The sequence below is a fragment of the Hypanus sabinus genome, chromosome 2 (genome assembly GCF_030144855.1).
Source record: "Hypanus sabinus isolate sHypSab1 chromosome 2, sHypSab1.hap1, whole genome shotgun sequence".
Taxonomy (NCBI): Eukaryota; Metazoa; Chordata; class Chondrichthyes; order Myliobatiformes; family Dasyatidae; genus Hypanus; species Hypanus sabinus.
In genome coordinates, this window is record NC_082707.1 from 46,727,928 (window position 1) to 46,753,459 (window position 25,532).

The 25,532-nt window shown below is 37.0% G+C and overlaps 1 protein-coding gene across 1 annotated transcript in view; it reads left to right on the plus strand.

Annotated features, from left to right (window-relative positions):
* The window catches only part of LOC132403496 (uncharacterized), a 47,494-nt gene extending 22,373 nt beyond the window's left edge, over positions 1-25,121 (plus strand). The window contains exons 4-6 of the mRNA XM_059986901.1: positions 7,098-7,382; positions 20,232-22,446; positions 22,734-25,121. Of these exons, the coding sequence (XP_059842884.1) occupies positions 7,098-7,382; positions 20,232-22,446; positions 22,734-23,054 (2,821 nt within the window). The 3' untranslated portion in view covers positions 23,055-25,121. The remainder of the gene's footprint in view (positions 1-7,097; positions 7,383-20,231; positions 22,447-22,733) is intronic.
* Positions 25,122-25,532: the final 411 nt, after the last annotated feature.

A 25,532-nucleotide genomic window follows, 5' to 3' on the forward strand; every position in this document is an offset into this window, starting at 1 on the left:
CCCTGTCTTTGAAATTTTCGCCCCAGCTCTGGAGTACAAATATCTGCCCCACTGGTTCATTGCTCAGGGTAATCACACAGCATTCAACGGAATTAATCCTGAACCTAGCCCCCACAATTGTAACTCTTGCTTTGGCTAGCGGTTTAGCACAGGGAGTGATAATCCCTGGCCCAGCCAAACATAAGAAATCTCGTTTGGGTAGATGCCGCGCGATGTGTCCCCTGTTACAAACCAGTACCCCAAAATAACAAATAATACACAATATACGATTAAATGATTCAGCTTTTTAATTCTTACTTTGACTATATGGTTAGTAAAGAAACAATATAAAAGTGCCCAATCTTATTAAACAGTCTGTTGCACAAAGTTATAGCCCACTGATAAATCAATTGTCCACCATTGGCCTCCTCTGATTGTCACTGCCCTTCAGACCCACGCTCCAAGTCCACCGCGTCTGGTGGTCTAACAAATCTCTCCATTCACATCTCTTTCCTCATCTCTCCCTGGCCAAAAAGATCGTGAAAATGTCTCTTCCAGCTCACAAGAAGAAACAACAGTATTCCTAACCCCATTATCTCTAGTCGTAACCCAAACATTGCTGCTACAGAGAAACCATTACATTATCAGTGAAACCCTCCAGCATGTTACACATGATTATTGATGTGGGCCATAGTTTATATTGGTCTCCTTCGGTTTTTTGTGATTTCTTTCTTGTTGCCCACTGGTGGGTTGGAGGTTTGGGGCTTTGATGTCCTTCAGGGCGATATGTTAGTCCTTGTGTGAGTGAATAGTTGGGGTCTTGGCCTCTGTTGGTCTTGGGTGGTGTTTTTCATGTGGGCGATCTGTTGGTTTGTTGTTTGCAACAAAGGTGGTCGGGGGGTTTGATGTTACTGTTGCTATTGTTTTTTCCTTGGGTGTGACATGTTATGTTTTTGAAAGAGAGGATATTAGGGTTTTAGGGTTTGCGAGAATCTGTTTCTTTTTCATGTGGAGATGAGGGTTGATGTCTTTTCTTTCACAGCTCCATGGTTTTTCTGTATTTCATGAATATTTAGAGATGATAAATCTCAGCGTTCTATTCCGTACTCTGCATACATACTTTGATAATCAAATGAAACTTTGAACCTTGGAATCTTTGTGAACAGTTATTTATTAGTCATTGCTTTGTGTGACTGGAGATCTTCGATATTAGTAAAGGAAGATAATTTTAAGAAGGAAGTAAAGTCCACCAGTGAGGTTCACTATTGCTATCAAGAGATGGGTTAAGTAAATTTGCCGGGGTGTGGCTGGGAGAATTCATCCACTTCCCGCTCTGCAGCATGACTTTATATCCAATAGTGAATAACTCTCCTTATGATAACCCAAACTGCCGCAAGTCAAGAGTGGAATAGTCTTCACCTGTCTTGACGAATATAGAACATACTCACAACGAGATTCACTTACAATGAGATTTGCTCATAATATGAAAGGTACTGGAATCACTCCAGTGAGGAAGGATGCTAGCTGCATTGTGTGTAGTGGAGAAGTTGCATTCATTCTTCACAGAACAGAGAGGGTTGAGCAATCCACAGTAACATTTAAAATTTTACACATTCTAGACAGAAAGGACAGAGAGAATTTACTCAAATCATGACGATGGTCAAGAATCTGAATGAAAAAGCTGAATGGCAAAAGAACCAAACTGACATGAGGAAAAGTGTCAGTGTGCATTGAGTAGTTGGGATCTGCGACGTGGAGCCAGAGCGGGGAGTGAATGTAGATTCAATCATATTGCACAACAGGGAAATGGATGACTTTTAGGACGTTAATGAAATCATTTCTATGGAGTGAGCTCTGGAGAGGGGCTAACTGTCATCTCCTACAGAGCCAGAGTGAACCTTACTGGATTTTGTGACTCCCGATCTCTCCTCCAGCAGCACAAAACTAAAGATTGCCAGCTGCCTTAATGGAAAATTATTGCTAGTTTATTGTTTTTCTCATTGGGATCTCGTCCTTGGTTCTGGATAGGTTTGTCCCATTGAGGCAAGGAAATGATAGTATGGTGAAGGAACCATGGCTGACAAGTGATATGGAACATCTAGTGAAGAGGAGGAAGGATGCATACTTAAGGATTCGGAAACAAGTATCAGACAGAGATCGGGGGAATTATAAGGTAGTCAGGAAGGTGCTTAAGAAGGAGCGTTGGAGAGTTGGATGGGGACATGAGAAGGCCTTGGCAAGTAGGATTAAAGAAATCCCTAAGGCATTCTACGTGAAGAAGAAAAATGGCTAGAGTAATGATAGGAGCAATCTGAGATAAATAGAGGGTCCGTGTCTGGAGTTGGATGAGGTAGAGGAGTTCTTTAATAAATACTTTTCTTCAGTATTCAGCATTCAGAGGGAGCTTGAGGAACATGAGGACTGTGTGAAATAGACTGATGTATTGCAACATGACAGCATAAGAAAGAGGATCATATTGTAAAAGTTTGAATAACATTAGAATAGATAAGTCACCTGGGCTAGACGAGACATATGTCTGGTTACTACAGGAAGTGAGAGAAGTGACTACTGCACCTTTGTTTATGACCTTTGCATAGGAATAGCACCAGTAGATTGGAGGGTGGCAAATTTTCCTTTATTCAGCAAAGGTAATAAGGATAACCCTGGGAATCATGGACCCATTGTCTACATCAGTGCCGGACAGACTATTGGAGAAGATACTCAGAGACAGGATTTACAAGCGTTTGGAGAAGCATAGTGTGATTAGGGATTACCAGCATGGCTTTGTAATGGGCCGTTCATGCCTCACGAGCCTGAGCAGATTTTTTGAGAAAGCAACAAAACAAATTGATGAAGGTAGCACAGTGGACGTGGTGTATATAGACTTCAGTAAGGCATTTGGCAAAGTTCCTGATGATAGGCTCATTCAGAACATTAGAGAGCATGGGATTCAGAGTTGACTTGCCCACAAAAGGCAGAGGTTGGAAGTAGATGGAGCATATTCTACCTGGAGGTCAGCAACTAGTGATGATATTCTGAGATGCCTGCTTTTTGTGATTTTTATAAATGGCTTGAATAAGAAAGTGAAGGGTGCATTAGCAAATTTGCAGACGAATCGAAGAGTGATGATATTGTAGATAATATCGAGGGTTGTTACAGATACATTAGGAGCATTTAAAAACTCATAAATAGGCACATGGATAATAGAAAAAACAGCGAACTATGTAGTAGAAGGAGTTAGATTGATCTTGTTAGATTTAAATGATGGAACTCTATCCCCCATAGCACGGTGGGAATCCCGTCACCAGAAGAACTACAGTGGTTTGTGGCGAGGTAACCTTGCTGCCCACTCATGCTGACATTCAGCAGCAGCGTACAGCTTTCTCGTCAGGCAGCCGTAGTTACACAGTGGACTACAGACAAAAAGCCTGACAGTCCCAGAGTATCACTATTTGATTGAATGGAGAAGAATAATTATGAAGAGTTACTATCTTTTGGCTCAATTGAATAAGACAAAGATGAAAAATTTTAAGTGTTCTCATATCAGCATATCCATTTTGTCCAAAAATTAGAGCTGTCTTGTTGTGCCAGAATATAACTCCTTAAGCTTTATGTTTCATACTGCAGATAATTTAGGGCTGGTGAAATAGAAATGCAACAGGATGACTGTAGAAGTAAGATAAGAGGGAAACAGTAAAATAACCTCCAGTATGATCTTTGCCTACGCGGTGGGTGTGTTGGCTTCTGGTCAGTGTATGTAAATTGCACAGAACCCACAGTCTTTCTTTTCCATCACTACTATTACCAATCTTAACAACTGAAAAGTTCAAATTTTATAAAGAAATTTTTATGATTCTAGTTCATTGATATTTCAGAGTTTCAATTATCATCTCTCTAAACTGCTCAACGGCATCCTCATTCCTCACATAGCTGGCAGATGACTTAATTTGTTTGGATGAGTATTGTTAAAACAATAAAAATGCAAAATAGAATAGAAATTACAGATATTAAATGAAAACCTGCATTAGTTTAAATTGACCTTGTTCACTAACTGGGACAAAGTAAATAGCACAGAGCAAAATTTGTGTTATTTTTTGTGTCTCTGGGACTAACAGTTCCTCTTGGCCATACCTCAAAGACCAGAAAATTTTGTGGGGAGCCTTGTTCTTCAACTACAGCAGTCTTGCAGTGAAAGCACTTTTGGATTTTAAACCATGGATCAGGAAGGAATAGTGATATATTTGCAAGTCAGTATTATGTTTACGGTAACTTGGATTTTGCCAAGGTTTTAGACACAACTGAGAACCATTTTGCTGAAAATGTTCACAGCTTGGTCAATCTAGCATAGTGACCTGCACCGTGGTCATCTCTGAGGCTGAAGTACACAGGAGTTTCCAACGAGTGGGCAGTCACAAGGTTGCGGGACTGGACGGCATCCCAGGGCGGGTACTCAGGATGTGCATGGCACAACTGGCAGGTGTGTTCACAGACATTTTTAACTTCTCCCTCTCTCAGTGTAGAGTGCCCCCCTGCTTCAAACCATTCACCATTGTTCCGGTACCTAAAGAGACCAAGGTAACATGTCCGAACGACTGGCGTCCTGTCACACTCACCTCAATAATAAGCAAATGCTTTGAGAGGCTAGTCAAGGACTACATCTGCAGCATGCTACCACTCTCATTAGGCCCCCTACAATTCACCTACTGACACAAGTGATCAACAGACGATGCAATAGCTACCGCTCTACATACTGTCCTTACACATCTGGAGAAGAAGGATGTTTATGTGAGAATGCTGTTTTTGGACTACAGTTCAGCCTTCAACACCATAATTCCCCCCAGGCCTGATATGAAGCTCAGAGACCTTGGCCTTCACCCTGCCTTGTGCGTCTGGATCCTGGACTTCCTGTCAGATCACCAGCAGGTTGTAAGAGTGGGCTCCCTCACCTCTGCCCCTCTGACCCTCAGCACAGGTGCCCCTCAGGGCTGTGTACTAAGCCCCCTCCTTTACTCCCTGTATACCCATGACTGTGTTGCCACCCAAGCTCCAATCTGCTAATAAAATTTGCTGATGAAACTACACCGATTGGCCTAATCTCAAATAATACCGAGGCAGAGAAGAAGTCATCACCCTGACACAGTGGTGTCAAGAAAACAACCTCTCCCTCAATGTCACAAAAACAAAGGAGCTGGTTGTGGATTACAGGAGGAATGGAGACAGACTAGCCCCTATTGACATCAATGGATCTGGGGTTCAGAGGGCAAACAGCTTTAAGTTTCTTGGCATAAACATCACCGAGGATCTCACGTGGTCTGCATAACAGCACCTCTTTCACCTCAGACAGTTGAAGAAGTTTGGTATAGGCCCCCAAGTTCTATGAACTTTCTATAGCGGTACAAGTGAGAGCATCCTGACTGGCTGCATCGCTGCCTGGTATGGGAACTGTACTTCACTCAATAGCAGAAGTCTGCAGAGAGTGGTGCGGATAGCTCAGTGAATCTGTAGATGTGAATTTTCCAATATTCAGGACAGTTACAAAGACAGGTGTGCAAAAAGGTCCTGAAGGATCACTGGGGACTGGAGTCACCCCAACCTCAAACTGTTCCAGCTGCTACCATCTGGAAAATGGTACTGCAGCATAAAAGCCAGGACCAACTGGTTCTGAGACAGCTTCTTCCACCAGGCCATCAGACTGATTAATTCGTGCTGACCCAAGTGTATTTCTATGTTATACTGACTATCCTGTTGTAATACTACTTATTATAAATGACTATAAATTGCACATTGCACATTTAGATGGAGATGTAACGTAAAGATTTTTATTCCTCATGTACATGAAGGTTGAAAGTCAACTCAATTCAATTCAATTCAGTATTGATGGTCCCACCAATGACTGTTTAATTGAAGCACTGTCTTTAGAGAAAACTGACAACGTGAACCATTGTTCCACCAAGAAAGTAAAAAAATTGAGTAAAACTAAGGTAGTAAAACGTTCCCTCATCACTACCCTCCCAAATATCATCAGCTGGGGAAACAAATGCCGCAATTTTGCAAATCTTTTAGTGATAGCTCTTAGAAATACATTGATATAACTTGAAAATATTTGGTCGTATAAATTATCTGATCCATCTCTAACATAACAGAACAAACACAAGAGGTAATTGGTAAATTCATGGCCTAAGGTAGAAGGAGTCAATTTTAGAAAACCTAGCACATTTATTTTTCAAATTAGTCCAGCAGTTTTGAAACATATGGATTCCTTCTTTATAAAACTAAATTTTTAGTAAATAACTCATCGGGGTGATTGATAAGTTCGTGGCCTGAGATAGAAGGAGATGAGTTATTAACTTCAAACTTTCTGCATAATCTCTCAAAGAGTTGCCCTGCATGTGCATGTAATGAGAGGTGTATAACTCATCTCCTTCTACCTTAGGCCACGAAGTTAGCAATCACCCCTTCTGTGGACACTTCCTGGAGGTCCAAGATTCTTATGGTCCATGACCGCTGGACTAAGTGTGTACATGTAGGAGGGGACTATCTGGAAAAATAAATGTGCTAGGTTTTCTAAAATTGACTTCCTCTACCTTAGGCCACAAACTTATTGTAGTTATCTCGTTAGAAGTAACCATACAGGAGATATAGAAGAGATTAGTTTGATATTGACTAAATTCTATTCCTGCTAACATTTGGCAGACAAGTTCTGCACTAATACCATTGAAAAAAAATTGAATTAAGTGTGCAACATGTTATTTAAGACTTAACAGTAAAGATGAGCATTCATGGAAGAATTTGCATTCTAATTCAATGCAAGCACATGGTTGTGTTGGTCAGTTGAGATGGTTGAGAATGACTGTCATTCTGAACTGTGAGCATCATGCAGGCAGGTATTTCAGGTTTGGCGTTGTGACAAGAAGTCCACAGGCATCCTGCAGAAATGGTACTAAATCTCCATGATGAAGTGTTCCAGCCTGGAACATCGACTGGTTGTTTCCTTTCATTGATGATGCCCGACTTGCTGAGTTCCTCCAGCAATTTGTTTGCATGCCTCAAGATTTCCAGCGCCTGTAGAATTTCTTGTGTGCACTAAAACCTGAAAATTGTTCCTGTCTCATACCAAGGAAGGATACCAAATTGTATGCCCTCTACAGCGGTCAATATCTCAGGAGAAGAGAAGAAACTTTGACGCCCATGTTCCAGCCAATCATTTCACTGGCGGGTTTTGAAATGATCTTTAGTTGCTATGGTGCTTATCAAATGAAGTATAGTCGGAGACACAGTAATGGGATAAACAAGCTTATCAAGAGTTTTCAGAAGCAGAGGAGCTGTGCCTTTCCCAGTTTTGTAGAAGTATATTGTGACAAGGTTGTTAAATTCCTTTCTTCTGGATTTTGCTCGCCCATAAGGTAACTACATAACTGAATATACCAATTGTTATTTTAAGACTTTTGAGCATTTATCTTAAAAATGTGTAGGTAATAAAAAATTATGCCTTTATGCTTTGATTGAAAGATAATCAATTATTTTTAGATTGAAATGAACTCTAAGTTGGTAAACCTCTCCACTTATTTTGAATTTTAAACATAGAGATTTATGCAATTTATGAATCCATTCAATAGATTTGTTAAGTGCTGACATATACAGATATTTTTTCACTTATGAAATGGTTGTGAACACTTATTTATTAGTCGTTGCTTTGTGTGAGCAGAAATCTTAGATATAGGGGAAGGAAGATGGTTTCAAAAAAGAATTACAGTCCAAAAGTGAGGTTCTCTGTTGGGAGAAGGGTTAACTAAATTTGTCTGGCAGTGGCTGCAAGAATTCATTCATTTCCTAGTTGCACAGAATGACTTTGTATTCAACAGTGAATAACTCACCTTCTGATGATCCAAACTCTTTTGATAAACTACTACCACAGGTCAGGAGTGGAGGAGTCTTCACCTGTCTGGAAGAGTGCCACTACAAACAGTTATGTCTTTTCATGACCCCTCCTGCTTTCCTTATTCTCTTCTTTGGTTCTTTTCTGGCTTCTTTAGACTCCTCATGTGCTCTTCATTTGATCCTAACTTCTGAAGCTTTACATATATTTCCTCTCTGGACATCTCTTATCTTACTATCCCTGTCCATCCATCTAACAGGAACGCACCTTTCCTGCGCTCTGCAAAATTGATCTTTAAACACTCTCCACATGTCTGAAGCAGCTACAAACAATTCAATAGCATCCTGGACAAATCAGCCCACTCTTGCCTTCATTCAGCACTCTAAAGGATCATTCTGTACAGCCAGCATTCAGTGGTTTCAGTGTGTACCATCTCCAAAATCCCCAGTGTTACCTGCCTGGAATACTCTGACAGCACCTTTCAAAGACTCAACAAAGGCAGCAGAGACGAGGGATCACCATCACCTGCAGATGTTCCTCTAATTAGATGCTTTCCTGTCCTGATACTCACAACGAGATTCACCTTCCATGAGATATATTCAGAAGATGAAATGTACCGGGATGTCATCGTCGAGAATGGTAGCTTAAGTCACTAGCTCCTCCGGAAAAATAAGTATTAAGCTCCGTTAACCCATCAAATATAATATTTTCCAAAAATATTTGAATGGATAAGATGGGCAAGAATGGGGATAAAGAATGGAAATTAAAAAAGTGACACTACGGAGCCTGCAGATGAGAGGAGTGCAACGAGCGGCTCTCCTACTCAACCACGTGCTAGCGAGGCGGACACTGGGCCTCGTTCAGGTGAAGCGGTGAATATGATTGAAATTCTGAAAGAGATAAGGGAGTTCTGGAAAGATATAAAGCAGCAGCTACATGATATTAAGTCAGAACTCACCAACGTCAATCAGAAAATAGCGGTGGCAGAGACTCGAATTGAGAAGGTGGAAGATCGCGTTCAAAACGTGGAATGGATACTGAGTAAGACAATAAAAATATTAAATCACCAAGATGGTAAACTGCTTGACCTGGAGGGAAGATCACAGGGGAAAAATATCAGAGTATACAACGTTCCTGAAGGAGTGGAGGGCTTGTTCATGACGGAGTTTGTCAGAAGGTTGCTGCGGGATGCGCTGGAGCTTCCCTCGACTATAGAGCCGGAAACTGAGAGAGTGCATCGCGCACTTGTCCTGAAGCCTACCCAAGATAAGCCACGCTCAATAATAATAAAATTCCTTCGGTACAGTACCAAGTTGGAGATTCTACAAAGGGCCTAGGGTAAGAAGAGGGTGTTTTTAGACGATAAATTAGTATATTTCGACCAAGATTACCCCCTCCCCCGCGGTCCTGCAGAAACGTAAAGAATACTCTGAAGTAAAGCAAATACTAAAGCAAGAAAGGATTAGATTTCAAACTCTGTACCCTGCTAAACATCAAGTGTTATATCGAGATGGGATCCAACTGTATCAGACAGTGGAAGAGGCATCTACAGACGTGAAGGCCAGAGGGTTGCCTGTCAACATGATCATACTGAGGGAAAGCCTAGCAGAGGAATTATCCCGCTCCCCTTGGGAAATAGTGCGAGAATCGAGAAGGCAGGAGATGGGATGAGGCTGAGAAAAATATATCAAGAAGTGACTGGGAGTTTTCCAAAGACAGTCCTCACCCCCTCTAGAAGAGCCATAAGGTTTGGCTAACTTTAAACATGTTGAGAAGCTAAATGGAAGCAAAAGTAGATGGTGATATACCTATCTCGAGAAATACTTATTCTTTCTTTCTTTTTCAATCTTTTTATTATTGTTATTAATATCAACAAAATAAAATTGATACATAGATAATGGGATTACAAACATACACATTTCAACTGAACATGAAAGAATACTTAAGCAATGATTACAGTATAAATGAGTATTCCCAAATCATGGACGATACAATATATAAATAAACAAGGCAAACCTAGGTATATCATAATATATAATAAAAAAAAGAAAAAAGAAAAAGAAAAAAAAATTCAAATAAAACTAATCTAATAATCTAGTAACTAATAAGGAAAAAAAAACAAAAAAAGAAAAAAGAGAGAAAGAAAACTGGAAAAAGAAAAAAAAGGCTGTTTATAATATCTCACAAAAATACAAAATCATCAGTGTCGTCAACTCTGATCCTCCCAACATATATAAAATCAAAACTGGAAAATCAAATAGGCTTGGAACAGGGTCATATTACATCATATGAAAATATTGAATAAATGGTCTCCATATCTTTTCAAATTTAATAGAAGTATCAAATACACCACTTCTAATTTTTTCTAAATTTAGACATAACATAGTTTGAGAAAACCAATGAAATACAGTAGGAGGATTAATTTCTTTCCAATTCAACAAAATAGATCTTCTAGCCATTAGTGTAAGAAATGCAATCATTCGACAAGCGGAAGAGGATAAATAGAGTGAGTCAATCACTGGTAAAGCAAAAATTGCAGTAATAGGATGAGGTTGTAAATCAATGTTCAATACCGCAGAAATAATATCAAAAATATCTTTCCAATATTTTTTTCAAAAGTGGACATGACCAGAACATATGAGTTAAAGACACTATCTCAGAATGACATCTGTCACAAATAGGATTTATATAGGAATAAAAATGAGCCAATGTATCCTTGGACGTATGAGCCCTGTGCACAACTTTAAACTGTATTAATGAATGTTTAGCACATATAGATGATGTATTAACTAATTGAAGAATTTTATCCCAATTCTCAATAGGGATAGTAAGGTTAAGTTCTCTTTCCCAATCATTTTTAGTCTTATAAAAGTGCTCTGAACGTATGTTCATAATTACATTGTAAAGTTTTGATGTTAGCCCTTTCTGAAAAGGGTTTAGTTCAAACAAATTCTCTAAAATACCTGAAGACACAAAATTTGAAGAAGTAGGAAGTACAGTATTTAAGAAATTCCTAATCTGTAAATATCTAAAAAAATGAAATCTAGGCAAATTATATTTATTCGATAATTGCTCAAAAGACATAAAACAATTATCCAAAAATAAATTAGAAAATCGTAGTAATCCTTTAGTCTTCCAAGCTGAATAAGCTTGGTCTATAATAGAAGAATAAAAAAAGCAATTGGATACAATAGGAATATTTAAAACAAACTGAGTCAACCCAAAAAATTTCTGAAATTGAAACCATATACGTAAAGTATGTTTAACTATCGGGTTGTCAATTTGTTTCGGCAATTTAGAAAGAGCAAAGGGAAGAGAAGTCCCTAAAATAGAACTCAATGCAAATCCTTGTACAGATTTAATTTCCAGGTTCACCCATTGAGAGCTAAAAGATATATCGCAATCCTTTAACCAACATATCAAATATTGGATATTAACTGCCCAATAATAAAATCTAAAAGTAGGCAATGCCAATCCACCTTTCTTCCTTGCCTTCTGCAAATATATTTTACCTAACCTAGGATTTTTATTCTGCCATATATATGAGGAAATTTTTGAATCAACATTAACAAAAAAAGATTTCAGAATAAAGATTGGTACCACTTGAAATATATTTAAAAACTTGGGTAAAATAACCATCTTAATAGCATTAATCTGACCTATCAGAGATAAAGATAGTGGTGACCACTTAGTAAACAAACATTTAATCTGATCGATTAAGGGTAACAAATTAACCTTAAATAAGTCTTTATAGTTTTTTGTGATTTTAATCCCAAAGTAAATAAAAGAGTCATTAACTAATTTAAAAGGTAAATTTCCATAAATTGGAACCTGTCTATTTAAAGGAAACAATTCACTCATATTAAGATTTAATTTATACCCGGAAAAATCACTAAATTGAGCCAACAATGATAAAACTGCAGGAATGGATTTCTCAGGGTCAGAAATAAATAATAATAAATCATCTGCATATAACGATAACTTATGTATATCTGTCCCACGATTAATGCCAAAAATATTCTGTGATTCTCTGATAGCAATTGCCAAGGGTTCTAAAGCAATATCAAATAATAATGGACTAAGAGGACAGCCTTGTCTAGTGCCCCGAAATAAACGAAAAAAGGGAGATCTTTGATTGTTAGTAAGCATCGAGGCTATTGGAGTATGATATATCAGTTTAATCCAGGAAATGAATGTCGGACTAAAATTAAACTTATCCAGCACATTAAATAAGTATGGCCATTCAACTCTATCAAATGCTTTCTCCACATCTAATGAAATAACACATTCTGAAGTGCTATGTGAAGGAGTATAAACAATATTCAATAATCTCCTAACATTGAAAAAAGAATAGCGATTTTTAATAAAACCGGTTTGATCTTCTGAAATAATTTGGGGTAATACCTTCTCCAACCTGGATGCCAGTAACTTGGAAAAGATCTTGGAATCTACATTCAATAAAGATATTGGTCTATAGGATGCGCATACAGTAGGGTCTTTATCTTTCTTCAGTATTAAAGAAATGGAAGCTCTATAAAAAGATTGTGGCAAATTGCCCAATCTAATTGCTTCTTCAAAAACCCTGCATAACCAAGGAGAAAGAGTAGTGGAAAAACATTTAAAAAATTCTACTGTATACCCATCTGGACCTGGTGCTTTCCCAGAATTCATGGAGGAAATAACCCCTTTAATTTCTGCATCCGTAATAGGAGTTTCTAATATTGAAAGATCATCTGATGATAATTTTGGAAAATTCAATTTCCTGAGAAAATCACACATGGTATTACGATCATGAGGGAATTCAGAATGATACAGCGAGGTATAAAAATCTTGAAATGATTTATTTATCTCATCATGGTTAACTGTCAAATCCCCATTCTGCTGAAGGATCTTAGTAATTTGATGTTTAACCAAAGCATTCTTCAATTGACTAGCTAACAGTTTACCCGATTTATCACTATGTATATAAAAATCAGATCTGGTTTTCATTAATTGATTTTCAATCGAAGATGTAAGTAATAAACTATGTTCCGTTTGAAGTTCAACCATTTGTTTGTAAAGCTCCTTACTAGGAGTGATCGAATATTTCTTGTCAATCTCTTTAATTTTATCAACCAATAAAAGAGTTTCCTTCTTAATGCTTTTTCTCAGACCAACAGAGTAAGAGATAATCTGTCCACGTATATATGCTTTAAAAGTGTCCCAAAGTGTTCCGCAAGAAATATTATCCATGGAATTAGTTGAAAAGAAGAAATCGATCTGTTCCTTCATAAATTTAATAAAATTCGGATCTTGCAGTACGGTAGAATCAAATCGCCATTGTCAAGCATTAGAAGCTGTATCCGTAAATTTAATAGAAAGTTTTAATGGAGCATGGTCAGAGATGGCTATAATATCATAATTACAACCAATTACCGATGGAATAAAACAAGAGTCAATAAAAAAAATCAATTCTCGAGTGAGAATGATAAACACGTGAGAAAAAAGAAAACTCTTTGTCCTTAGAATGCCGAAATCTCCAAATATCAAAAATTCCATTATCAGTCAAAAAAGAGTTAATACAAGTGGCCGACTTATTGAGTAGATATTAGATTTGTCCATCAAAGGATTTAAACAACAATTAAAGTCACTACCCATTATTAACTTATATTCATTTAGTTTAGGTAGTGAAGTAAATAAGGACATAAAGTTCAGGACAATCCACATTTGGAGCATAAACATTAACCATAGCAACCTTTTTGTTAAAAAGTAAGCCAGTAATTAAGAAAAATCTACCATTCGGATCCGAAAAGATATCATGTTGCAATAGAGGAGTCAATAAAAATTGAAACTCCCTTTACCTTGGCATTCGAATTCGAATGATACTGTTGATCCCTCCAAAAGCTAAAAAAGTGATACTTATCCTCTTTCCTCACATGAGTTTCTTGTACAAAAATAACATGAGCATTAAGTCTTTGGAATACTTTGAAAATCTTTTTCTGTTTAATCAGATGGTTTAAGCCATTAGTATTCCAAGAGACAAAATGAATGTTCTGAGCCATATTTCTGAAATCAACCCTTTGGTAAATAAAGGGTTAACCAAGTTATGAACTCATGCACCCGGAAGAGGAACAAAAATAAGGAGCGGACCTGGAAGTGACGACATCGCGGACATTTTTGTAGTTCAAAATCAGCCCAAATGAGAAAACTGAAAAAACTGATATAAGAAACATAAAATTTAGAAAAAGACCTCCCACCCCCCACTCAAGAGGGAAAAAAAGACCACCTCAGCCAAGGATAGGCTGGGAAAAGTGAAAGATGAAACTAAATCTACCCCCATAGCAGCAGATTACAACTCCGTATATAAAGGATAAATAAAAATCCACCCAAACTCTAAAGAAATTATAATCACTATACTAAAACCAAACTTCTTAATATAATTGGTAGTTAAAAAAAAACAAAAAAAATATAATCACCAGTAACTTATAAATTGGGTCAAAACCCAAACAAACCAAAAAAAATTTAAACTGTGATAAGAGATGCATTATAGGAAGAAGACGAGAGAAAAAAAAAGTGAAATCAGAAAAAAAAGCCAAATATATTTTAGGGAAAAAACCGCCATCTTAGTAAAAAAAATTCACCTTCGAAGGATTAATAATAATAACCAAAGATAAAGTACAGTGGTTGAAGTGAGTAAAATAAAAAGATTAGTATGTCAAAAAAATAAACTTTAACTAGAGTATAAAATATAAAGTAAACTTACACCAATAGCCAGAAACAAAATCTGGTTTTGGAAATAAAAACCATCTTGCACGATCAAAATCACTCATTTATTAGAAATGAGTGTCCGTAGCAGTAGGGAAGTTCTCCTTCAGAAAGCTTCTCACTTCAGATGTGGAAAGAAAAACACGACGTGGAGCATTTGGAGAGAAATACTTATTATAATGTGGATTCTATATTACTTAGTTGTTATTCTTTATTCGCTCACTTAATCCTTTTTCCCCACCAAAATAAAAATATATATATGTGTACAAATATGTGTATGTATGTAACATATATATATATATATATTTATGTGTGTGTGTATATGTATATGAGGAGTACACAGGGAAATCTTTTCTGTGTAATGGATTTGGTCACTGACTTTTATGAATACTGCAATGGGGGCCCTCAACTTGCAAGTAGGAGGGGTTATCCCTCATAGGTAGACATTTCCTCTAGCTCAAAGCAGGGTCATCTACTGGAGACCTCAGCCTTGGAATCACACATTCTTTGCCATTTTTGTTATTATTTGCATTTCCTGGTTCTTATTTGTTCAGCGAGTAGATTGATTAAGTTTTATTCTGCTAATGTCAATGATACATTGACAGATAAATACAGATGGCTAAGGACAAATTAAAATTCATTTCTTTTAATGGCAATGGGCTATTAAATCCAATCAAACATAATAGAATTTTATCCAAAATGTAAAAAGAACAAGCCCATGTAGTATATTTACAGGAAACTCATTTAAGTGATAATGAGCATAGAAAACTAAAGAGAATGGGCTTCACTAATTTGTTTTTCTCCACATATAAATCAGGAATAGGAGAGGAGTTGCTATTCTTATCTCAAGTAAGCTAAATTTTGAAAAAAGTATTTGAAATGGGAGATAAGGAGGGCAGTTATATTCTGGTAAGGGAGATTATAGACAGAAATTCAGTTACTCTATTGAATATATGCGCACCCCCGGGAAGTGATATTAGTTTCTTTCTGAAAATTACTGATATTATGGTAGCGGAAACAGAAGGTCTCCTGATATTTGGGGGAGACTTAAATTTACAATTACAACCAAACTTAGACCCTTCCAATAGAAAAACCTATGAAACAAAATCCTTACATAAGAAAGTTAATACACTTTTTGAGGATGTTGATTTAATTGATATATGGGGGAATCTTTTTCCTGACAGAAGGGATTACACTCATTATCCTGCTTCCCATTCTGTATATACAAGAATAGACTATTTCATAACATTTGGAAAAGACAAAGACAAAATAAACACCTGTGGAATTGGGACAATAGATGTAAGTGACCATGCACCTATATATTTATTTGTTGATTTTGACCTACAACCAAAGAATACTATTTGGAAACTAAATTCATGTCTACTCAATGATCCGTACTTTAAGGAACAAATTAAAAAAGAAATTGGTCTCTACTTAGAATTTAATGATAATGGAGAGATTTCACCTCCCATTTAATGGGATATTCTGAAGGCTGTCTTCAGAGGGAAAATTATAGCGAAATCTTCATATAAGAAAAAAAATAAAACATTAGAGGAATTACAAAATAGGCTGAAGGAACTTGAGAAAAAAACACAAATTGAATTTGGCACAGGATACGTTAAGGAAAATTAGAAAAATTAGGAATGAAATTAATAGTTTGGCTATGTAAGAAATCAGGAAAAAATTTAATGTTTCTGAAACAGAGACATTATGAAAATGGATCAAAATCTATGAAAGTACTGGTGTGAAAACTGAAAAAAAATGATAGCAGAAAATACAATCCATAGAATTAAGGACCCAAGAACGAAAATGATAAAAAAATAGGCTAAGTAAAATTCAAGAAGCTTTTGAAGTGTTTTACAAAATGCTATATTCCAAAGTTCCAGGGAGAAGCATAACCCAAATTGACACCTTCTTGAATTCTCTAGAGTTACCCACTTTAAGTGAAGAACAAAATAGAACAATGACTGTGACATAAATGAAGTTCAATTAAAAGCTGCAATTAGTAGGCTTAAATTAAGCAAGTCACCAGGATCAGATGGGTATATGGCAGAGTGGTAAAAAAATTTAAAAATGAGTTAATTCCTGTTTTACTCCCCACACTGAACTGGGCTCTAAAAAAGGCACAAATGCCACCCAGTTGGAAGAAAACGATAATCTCAGCTATACCGAAAGAGGGCAAGTATACAATGGAATGCACATCATTTAGATCAATATCTGATCTTAATGTAGATTATAGATCATTTACCTCCATCGTGGCCAAATGATTAGAGGAGCTTCTACCCATCCTGATACACAATGATCAGACAGGTTTTATACAACAACGCCAAACACAAGACAATATACGAAGGACACTTCACATTATGGATCATATACAAAAAAATAAAGCCGAAGCAATAGTGGTGAGTGTGGAGGCTGAAAAGGCATTTGATTTGGTTAATTGGAATTTTCTTTACAGAGTTTTACATACATTTGGTTTCCAAGACACAATTATTAAAACTATACAGACACTATATGACAACCCGACTGCTAGTATTAAAATCAATGGATATTTATCAAATAGTCTTACCCTAGAAAGGGGCACGAGACAGGGTTGTGCATGGTCACCGCTACTCTTCGCATTATATCTGGAACCATTAGCTCAATACATCAGACAAAATGAAGATATCAGGGGAATTACTATTAAAGGGACAGAGCATAAATTAGCTTGTTATGCTGATGACATTTTGATCTGTCTAGGGCAACCAATATACTCTTTACCTAAATTGATGTAATCCTTTGAATAATATGGTCAATTATCAGGATACAAGATCAACATAGATAAAACCCAATTACTTTCATATTACTATAGCCCACCAAGAGAAACTGAAAGTCGATACCCCTGGGCATGGCACACAGAGTCATTCAAATATTTGGGCACCATTATGCCAAAAGATTTGGCAAAATTATCAGAATGTAATTATCAGCCTTTATATAAAAAAATTAAGGAAGATGTGTCAAGATGGAGCCTGATACCTTTTTTCAGATCAGTTCAAGGATTGAGTCTATTAAAACGTATATACTGCCCAGAATGTTATATCTCTTTCTGACCCTACCAATAGAGATTAATCAAAATCAATTCAATGAATGGAACAAGATGCTATCAAGGTATATTTGGCAGGGTAAAAGGCCGAGAGTTCATCTCAAAACTTTGCAATTAGCAAAGGAACAGGGGGGATGGGGCCTACCTTCTCTTAGAGATTATTATTTTGCAGCACAGTTGAGAGCTGTGATATGTTGGTGTAACCCATCATATGACGCTGAATGGAAAAACATTGAGGAGCGGGTACTTCCCATCCCCATACAAGCAATTTTGGCTGATAACAACCTGCAAAGGTACATAAATACTATTGATAACCCATGGGTGAAATTGACTCTTAAAATATGGAAAACTACTATAAAAGAATATAACCTAGAGGGAGATATTGCAATTCTTAAATGGTGTGCATATGACTCAAATTTTACACCAAATAAATTGGATGCTAGATTTAAGGACTGGACAGCTAAAGGAATAACAGTTCTTTGCAACATAATGAAAGAAGGAACACTGTTCAGTTTTGAAATGCTTAAAGAGAAACACTTATTAGAAAAACAAGATTTTTATTGGTATTTACAGATGTGACAATATGTTAATAAGATGCTTAAAAATGTAACCAAGGCAAATACATGCTTGATTGAGCTCTTTAGAAAAGCATATAATTCAGATAATGGTAGTAGAATCATTTCAAGCATGTATAAGGGGTTGTCAAATCTTAAAACACATTTGACTTCATACATTAAAACAACATGGGAGAAGGAAGGAGGGATAATTATATCTGAGGAAGAATGAACAACAATATGGAGATATCAATGGAAGTGAACCAGTTCACAGAAATGGAGAGAGTTTGGATGGAAAAACTTGATAAGATATTTTATTACACCCTCTCAGAAATCCCATTATGATAGTAACCTCCTTGTTAACTGGAGAAATTGTGGAAATCAAAATTCAAATCATTATCATATGTTTTGGGACTGCACTGTTATCAAAAACTATTGGTGGGGGGATACACAATGCCCTACAAGACATCTTTAAATGTAAAATACCTTTGGAGAGTAAGACCATATATTTTGGATATATACCTCGAGAATGGTTGAAAAGAGATAAATATTTAATGAATATACTGTTGGTTGCTGGTAAAAAGACTCTTACTAGGAAATGGTTATCACAGGAGAGACCAACTTTAAACACATGGATAGAAATTACAATGGACATTTACAAAATGGAGAAGATAGCAGCATCTGTTAATCATAAGCTGGAACAACTTGATTCATACTGGGAAAAATGGTTTAACTACACAATGCCTCATAGTTCTGATTTTATTCTCACAAATCAATGAATCTGTGGTGAGTAAAAAAGATCACTCCCTACTTGTACCTAGTTTTTTCCTTTTGTTTATTTTTTTCCTTCCGCTCTTTTCTATAAGTGTATACCTCAGATAAATACTTTGTGGAGATTTGTGACATATATGATTATATGATATATTTGCACAATGTCTGAAATACATTTTATGGAAATGTTTGTTTGATGATGAACTTCAATAAAAAAATAAATTAAAAAAAAACTGAAATGTACTGGAATCATTCCAGTGAAGAAGGATGCTGGTTGCTTTGTGTGTAGTGGAGAAGTTGCATTCATTCTTCATAGAACAGTGAGGGTTGAGCAATCCATAGTAAAATTTAAAATTATACGAATTCTGGACAGAAGGGACAGAGAGAATTTACTCAAATCACAACGATGGTCAAGAATCTGAATGAAAAAGCTGAACAGCAGAAGAACCAAACTGACATGAGGAAAAGTGTCAGTGTGCATTGGGTAGTTGGGATCTGTGACATGGAGTCAGAGGGAGGAATGAATGGAGATTCAATCATATTTCACAACAGGGAAATGAATGACATTTTGGAGGTTAAAAGAATTCGATTTTACAGAGAGAGCTCGGGAAAGGGGGACAACTGGGTTTTCTTGAAGATCCAGAGTGAACATAAGTGGAATTTTTTGGTTTTTGACTCCCAATCTTCCCTCCAACAGCACAAATCTAATGATTCACAACTGCCCTATTGGAAACGTGTTGCTAATTTATTGTTTCTCTTATAGGGTTCTCGTCCGTGGTTCAGGATAGGTTTGCCTCATTGAGGCAGGGAAATGATATTATGGTGAAGTAACCATGGCTGACAAGAGATATGGAACATCTAGTGACGAGGAAGAAAGAACTGTACTTAAGGTTCAGGAAGCATAGATCAGACAGGGCTCTGAGGAGTTATAAGGTGGCCAGGAAGGTGCTTAATGAAGGAATTAGGACAACAATAAGGGAATATTTGAAGGCCTCAGTGAGTATGATTAAAGAAACCAACAAGGCATGGTACACATACATGAAGAACAGTGATGATAGGTCTGATGAATAAAAGAGGAAATGTGCCTAGAGTCTGAAGAAATTTAATCTGTGTTATTATTTAAAAACTGATATAAAATTAAAACAGACATTCTATTCTAATAGCAGCCCACTCCATAAATATGAAGTACTTATTTTCTAAACGTGCTTATCTTTTTACTTCACAGGAACATGATTTCCAGATGGTTTTTGGGTATTCTGACTCTGTGCACTTTTGCGACTTGCTCTTGTGATTGTGAATTCCAAAAAGAAGACTTTGTTTGTAACAAAAGATCCATGAAGGAAATGCCAGCGAATATACCTTCCAATGTAACTGAAATACACGTGATGAATACTAATATTAGCACATTAAGATCTGGGGCCTTTAAGAATTATCCTGCAACAGTGAAGAGGATTGATTTTATGAATAAATTACTATCGACGATAGAAATTGGGGCCCTGGATGGTCTCCGTAATCTCATTCATCTTGAGGTAGATGGTAGCCAACTGGAAACATTGAATGTTGGGGTTTTTGACAACCTTCCACAACTGAAGAATCTCTTCCTGACAACAAATCGTATTAAGAATCTAGAAAAGGGATTATTTGATAAACTTCTGAAATTAGAGGAACTGCGTTTGTTTGACAATAGATTACACGAGATTCCAAGTGGAATACTTGACAAACTTTCACAGCTTCAAAAATTGCATATTGGAGGAAATCAGATAAAGAATCTTCCTCCACGAATATTTGATAAAGTTAGAAAACTCAAAGTTCTTCGACTTCACAATAATCAGATTGCTAATCTTACAACAGGTATTTTTGACCATCTCTCAGACCTCACTGAGCTTTCTTTGGGTAGGAATAATATTTCACATCTCCCAGCTGACATTTTTTCTAAACTTATTATGTTAGAAAAGTTGTATTTGGAGTCAAACTCCATCACAGAACTTCCTGAAGCAATTTTGAACAATTTGACAAAATTATCTCGCCTGAAGCTGGACTCTAACATGATCTCCAGTCTTCCTGCTAATGTATTTGAATTCACTCCAAAACTCATTGAACTTTCCTTGACAGAAAACAATCTTCTCTCTCTTCCTGATAATGTGTTCAGTAAACTGTCTAACCTGCTTAAACTTCTACTGAGCAAGAACCAGATCTCAACTATTGGAAAGAAAGCTTTCAGTGGCCTTAAACATTTGAGTGATCTTCAGCTGCAAGGAAACAATATTAACACGTTGGACAATGAAGTTTTTGAAAAATTATCCAAGTTGAAAAAGCTGAATCTTGCCAATAATCAGTTGTCTAATATACCTAACGGAACCTTTAATAATTTGCGATCTCTTTCTTCCCGTGGACTCGACCTGCAGAATAACCCCTTTGTTTGCGACTGTCAATTAATATACCTGAGAAAGTGGATGAAGGCAAATGAAAGGAGAGTAAAATCAGCGAGTAAATTGTTATGTGACAGTCCTGTTGATAGAGCTGGATTGACTATTCTATCTTTAAAAGAGGAAGAATTTATCTGTTTAACTACAACGGCACTAACTACTATTCCACAAGTTTCAACTTTGATGACAACTTTATTAACTGCCGTGAATATCTTTACAACAGAAGGAATTATCACACCAGAAACTTCAAATCCTATTGTGACTACAGTGTTAACTACTCCCAGTACAACAGAACTCACAACAGAACAGACATCCACATCTGGCATTTCAACACATATTACGACTACAGTATTATCTACTCCCTGTACCACAAAGACTACAGAACAGAGCACCACACCAGAAATTTCAACACCTAGTTTGACTACGGAGTTACCCACTCCCAGCACAACTGAACTAACAGAACAGTCTACCACACCAGAAATGTCAACACCTCGTTTGACTACGGAGTTATCAACTCCCAGTACAATTGAACTAACAGAACAGTCTACCACACCAGAAATTTCAACACTTACTTTGACTACGGAGTTATCTACTCCCAGTACAACTGAACTAACAGAACAGTCTACCACACCAGAAATTTCAACACTTACTTTGACTACGGAGTTATCTACTCCCAGTACAACTGAACTAGCAGAACAGTCTACCACACCAGAAATTTCAACACCTAGTTTGACTACGGAGTTATCTACTCCCAGTACAACTGAACTAGCAGAACAGTCTACCACACCAGAAATTTCAACATCTAGTTTGACTACAGAATTATCTACTCCCAGTACAACTGAATTAACGGAACAGACCACCACTCCAGAAGTTTCAACTACGACTAAAATTATGAGGATAGCCACAACCAAAATTTCTACAACTCATGGTATGACAACCGAACAAGCATCTCACATGCATTGGACATCCTCAATAACTTGGATGACATCAATGGCTAAAGTAACAAGCGCAAAGGTAAATATTGTGCATTTATTATTTCAGTTATATTTCAGTAATCTTGTATATATGTTCATTGATTAGACATTCTTGATTATTTAAATAGTGAATTATGGGCTATATATATAATAATTTATTTTTTGATGTGTCATCATGCTATCACATGACTCGTATGTGCCTTGCTTAAAGGAAACTTGGACTACTCCCATATTTTTGGACTTGCAAGTGTTTCTTTGAATTAATTTAAAGTTTTGAAGTTACAAAACATAACAGTAAAGATAATGTCCAACATATTGTTTCTGCAGGTGATCTTCAATTCAGTAATTCTTACTAAATATACTTCAGAAACACCAACTGAAAACACCTCTATACCAGAATTCTCTTCTACTTCTGTGCAAACATCAAGTCCAAAGAATATAAATGCATTTTCTTCTCGAAGAGAAACATGGGCTTCCCATGAAATGGGAAACTGTATGATACTTGCAATATTATCTCTAATACTTCTATTGTTCCAAATAATCTTGACAACCACGCTACTATACTACATTTGGAGACTTTACAAATCTCTTCTTTATGAAAAGAAAAAGCAGACTTTGATTAAACTAATTAAATTTTCAAGAAGATAACAATTTTGATAACGAAGTGAATAATGACATACTCTTTGAAATTCTATTTAATTAGTATTAGTCTATTTTACTTGGTCCAAAACATTGCATGATATTTAGTCAAGTTGGATTTGGCCTCCTTCTTTGTAAAGAACACAATTTTACACATGATTAGACATATGCCAATATTGCAATCGTACTGCCACCCAGCCCATTAAATGTTGTGGAGCAGAGGTCTTTTTGTATTATAATTGTCTGGTCCCAAAGGTTTGTTGAGTTTCAAAGGTACATTTAATATCAGAGAAACGCATACAACATACATCCTGAAATTCTTTTTCTTCACAACCATCCACGAAAACAGGAGTGCCACAAAGAATGAATGACAGTTAAATGTTAGAACTCCAAAGACACCCCAGCTTCCCTCCCATGCATAAGTAGCAGCAAAGCAACGACTCTTCCACCCCACCAGCAAAAAAAAAGCAACAGTACCCCCACCGAGCACTCAAATGTACAACAAAGCATCGATAAATAAACAGACTTGCAGTACCCCAAAGACTACTTGCAGTACCCTAAAGATCTTAGTATTCAACATACCACAGGGTCTCTCTCTCCCTAATAAAGGAAAAGGAAGTGTCCCTGTTTCACAGTGAGAGGGGAGACATAAAAAACAACTTGTTGATTTATGATGTTAAAAGACAGTTGTGTCACTTTTTCCGAGCTCGGTGCCCAAAGAACTTGGGTCTCTGGGCACACAGCCAGCTCGCTGCCTTCAATCTTCCATCTCCCACGACACACCAATTTCCTGTGGAGGCACTGACCTCAGGTCTGCCTGCTTCCAGGGACACGAAATCCCAGAAACCTAAAGGTGCTCTAGTCTTCTAGGCCACGTTGTGGGACCCCGACAGCGGGTCCCATTCCCGCAAAGAACTGAAGTCAGTGTGTAACTCCAGGTCAAAAGAACCCTGAAAGGGAAAAATAGAGATGTTAAAGATAGAAATAGAGCCGTTTCCGGAGATGCAAGCAAAGGTGCCATCGTCCTCCAAAGCTCCACCATTGAGTGTAGTTCTCTCAGCCTTAAAAGTATCATATGAATGAATGAAAGTGAAATACAGAATTAATAATTACTATAATGATGGATGTTTAACAAAATAGACAACGTCAAATCTATAAAGCCACAGGTCAGTAGTTGAGGAATTACTTGTCGGTTAACTATCTCTAGCTAAACATTAAATGCAAACAATATCATTCCAGCACTTCCTTGTAAAGAAATATTGGCTTCCAGTGTTTGTTAAAGAAAATACAAACAATCACTTCTTTGCCTGAAACCTGAAAGTTCTTGTTAAGCAAAAAAGGAGAAGTCAAGAAACGGGGAACAGTCATGCATCAGTGCTCCATTCCCCTGGTGTAAATGTAGAGTTCAATGTGATTCCTCCTTAGTATATGCTAAAATAAAATGGACATCTGTCAAACAAAATGGTGTTAGTTTGGAGTGGGATGGTTTTGAGAAAGTGCAAGAGAACCAGTCCACGGCAATGTTTGGAGGAAGTCAAGGAAACACAAGTCTGCAGCCATAATACTGAAAATTGGTGAAAAACACTTTTTTTTCTGGGCTGAACATAATAAGAGATAAGAGGGTGCAGACTGTACCACCAAAGGATGGAAAAGTAAGGGGTTATGAAGAGTATAAAAAGGGGCACTTTCTGTGCAATTGGGGAAGTTTGTCTTGGGCTACATCATCGGTGGTGCTAATGCAAGATAGGGAACAGTATGTTAAGTCACCCAGAAAGATTTAGAGAGAAAGAAAAAGAGAGAGGTAGGGAATGAGAGAGAAAGGGGGAGAAAGAAAGAGAGAGAGAGAGAGAGAGAGAGAGAGAGAGAGAGAGAGAGAGAGAGAGAGAGAGAGAGAGAGAGAGAGAAACAGGCTGCAAGAAAGATTGTTAAATCTGTGACTTTCCAACATTGCAGAGAAAGGCTTGTTCAGTGCATAAGTATTATTTTGATTCCTGTACCGCTTCTACTGTAGACATTTGTTTTTCTTTCTGTGTTGCATCTGTGCTAATTCTAATAAAATGTTATTTTGTGGTTTAACATGTGGTCTCTTCCTTGTTTGCAGCTGTATGTGCAAATACTCTGAGCTGAATAAGAAAGGAACACATACTGAATTTTAAAATAATGTTCTGTTACAAGATGGGCATCATGAGCAGGATTTAGTATAATGAGTGCTATGTTTTGCAAAAAGCAAAAATGGGGCATACCCGAGGATGAGACTGAGATGAAGGTACTGGGATGGACGGACGACAGTTTCGTGGCAATAGCCAACATATTGTCCATGTGTTGAAAGGTACTGGTAGACCTGGGTTTGCTGGAGGAGGAGGATGAGTTTGAGGAGTTTCCAGTGGAAGGCTGGACAGGTTTACAGGAGGATAAGGAGATATAAAATTCGGGGTATAGAAACAGAATTGACAATGCAAAGGCAAGATTGAGAATTTTGAAGGCAAA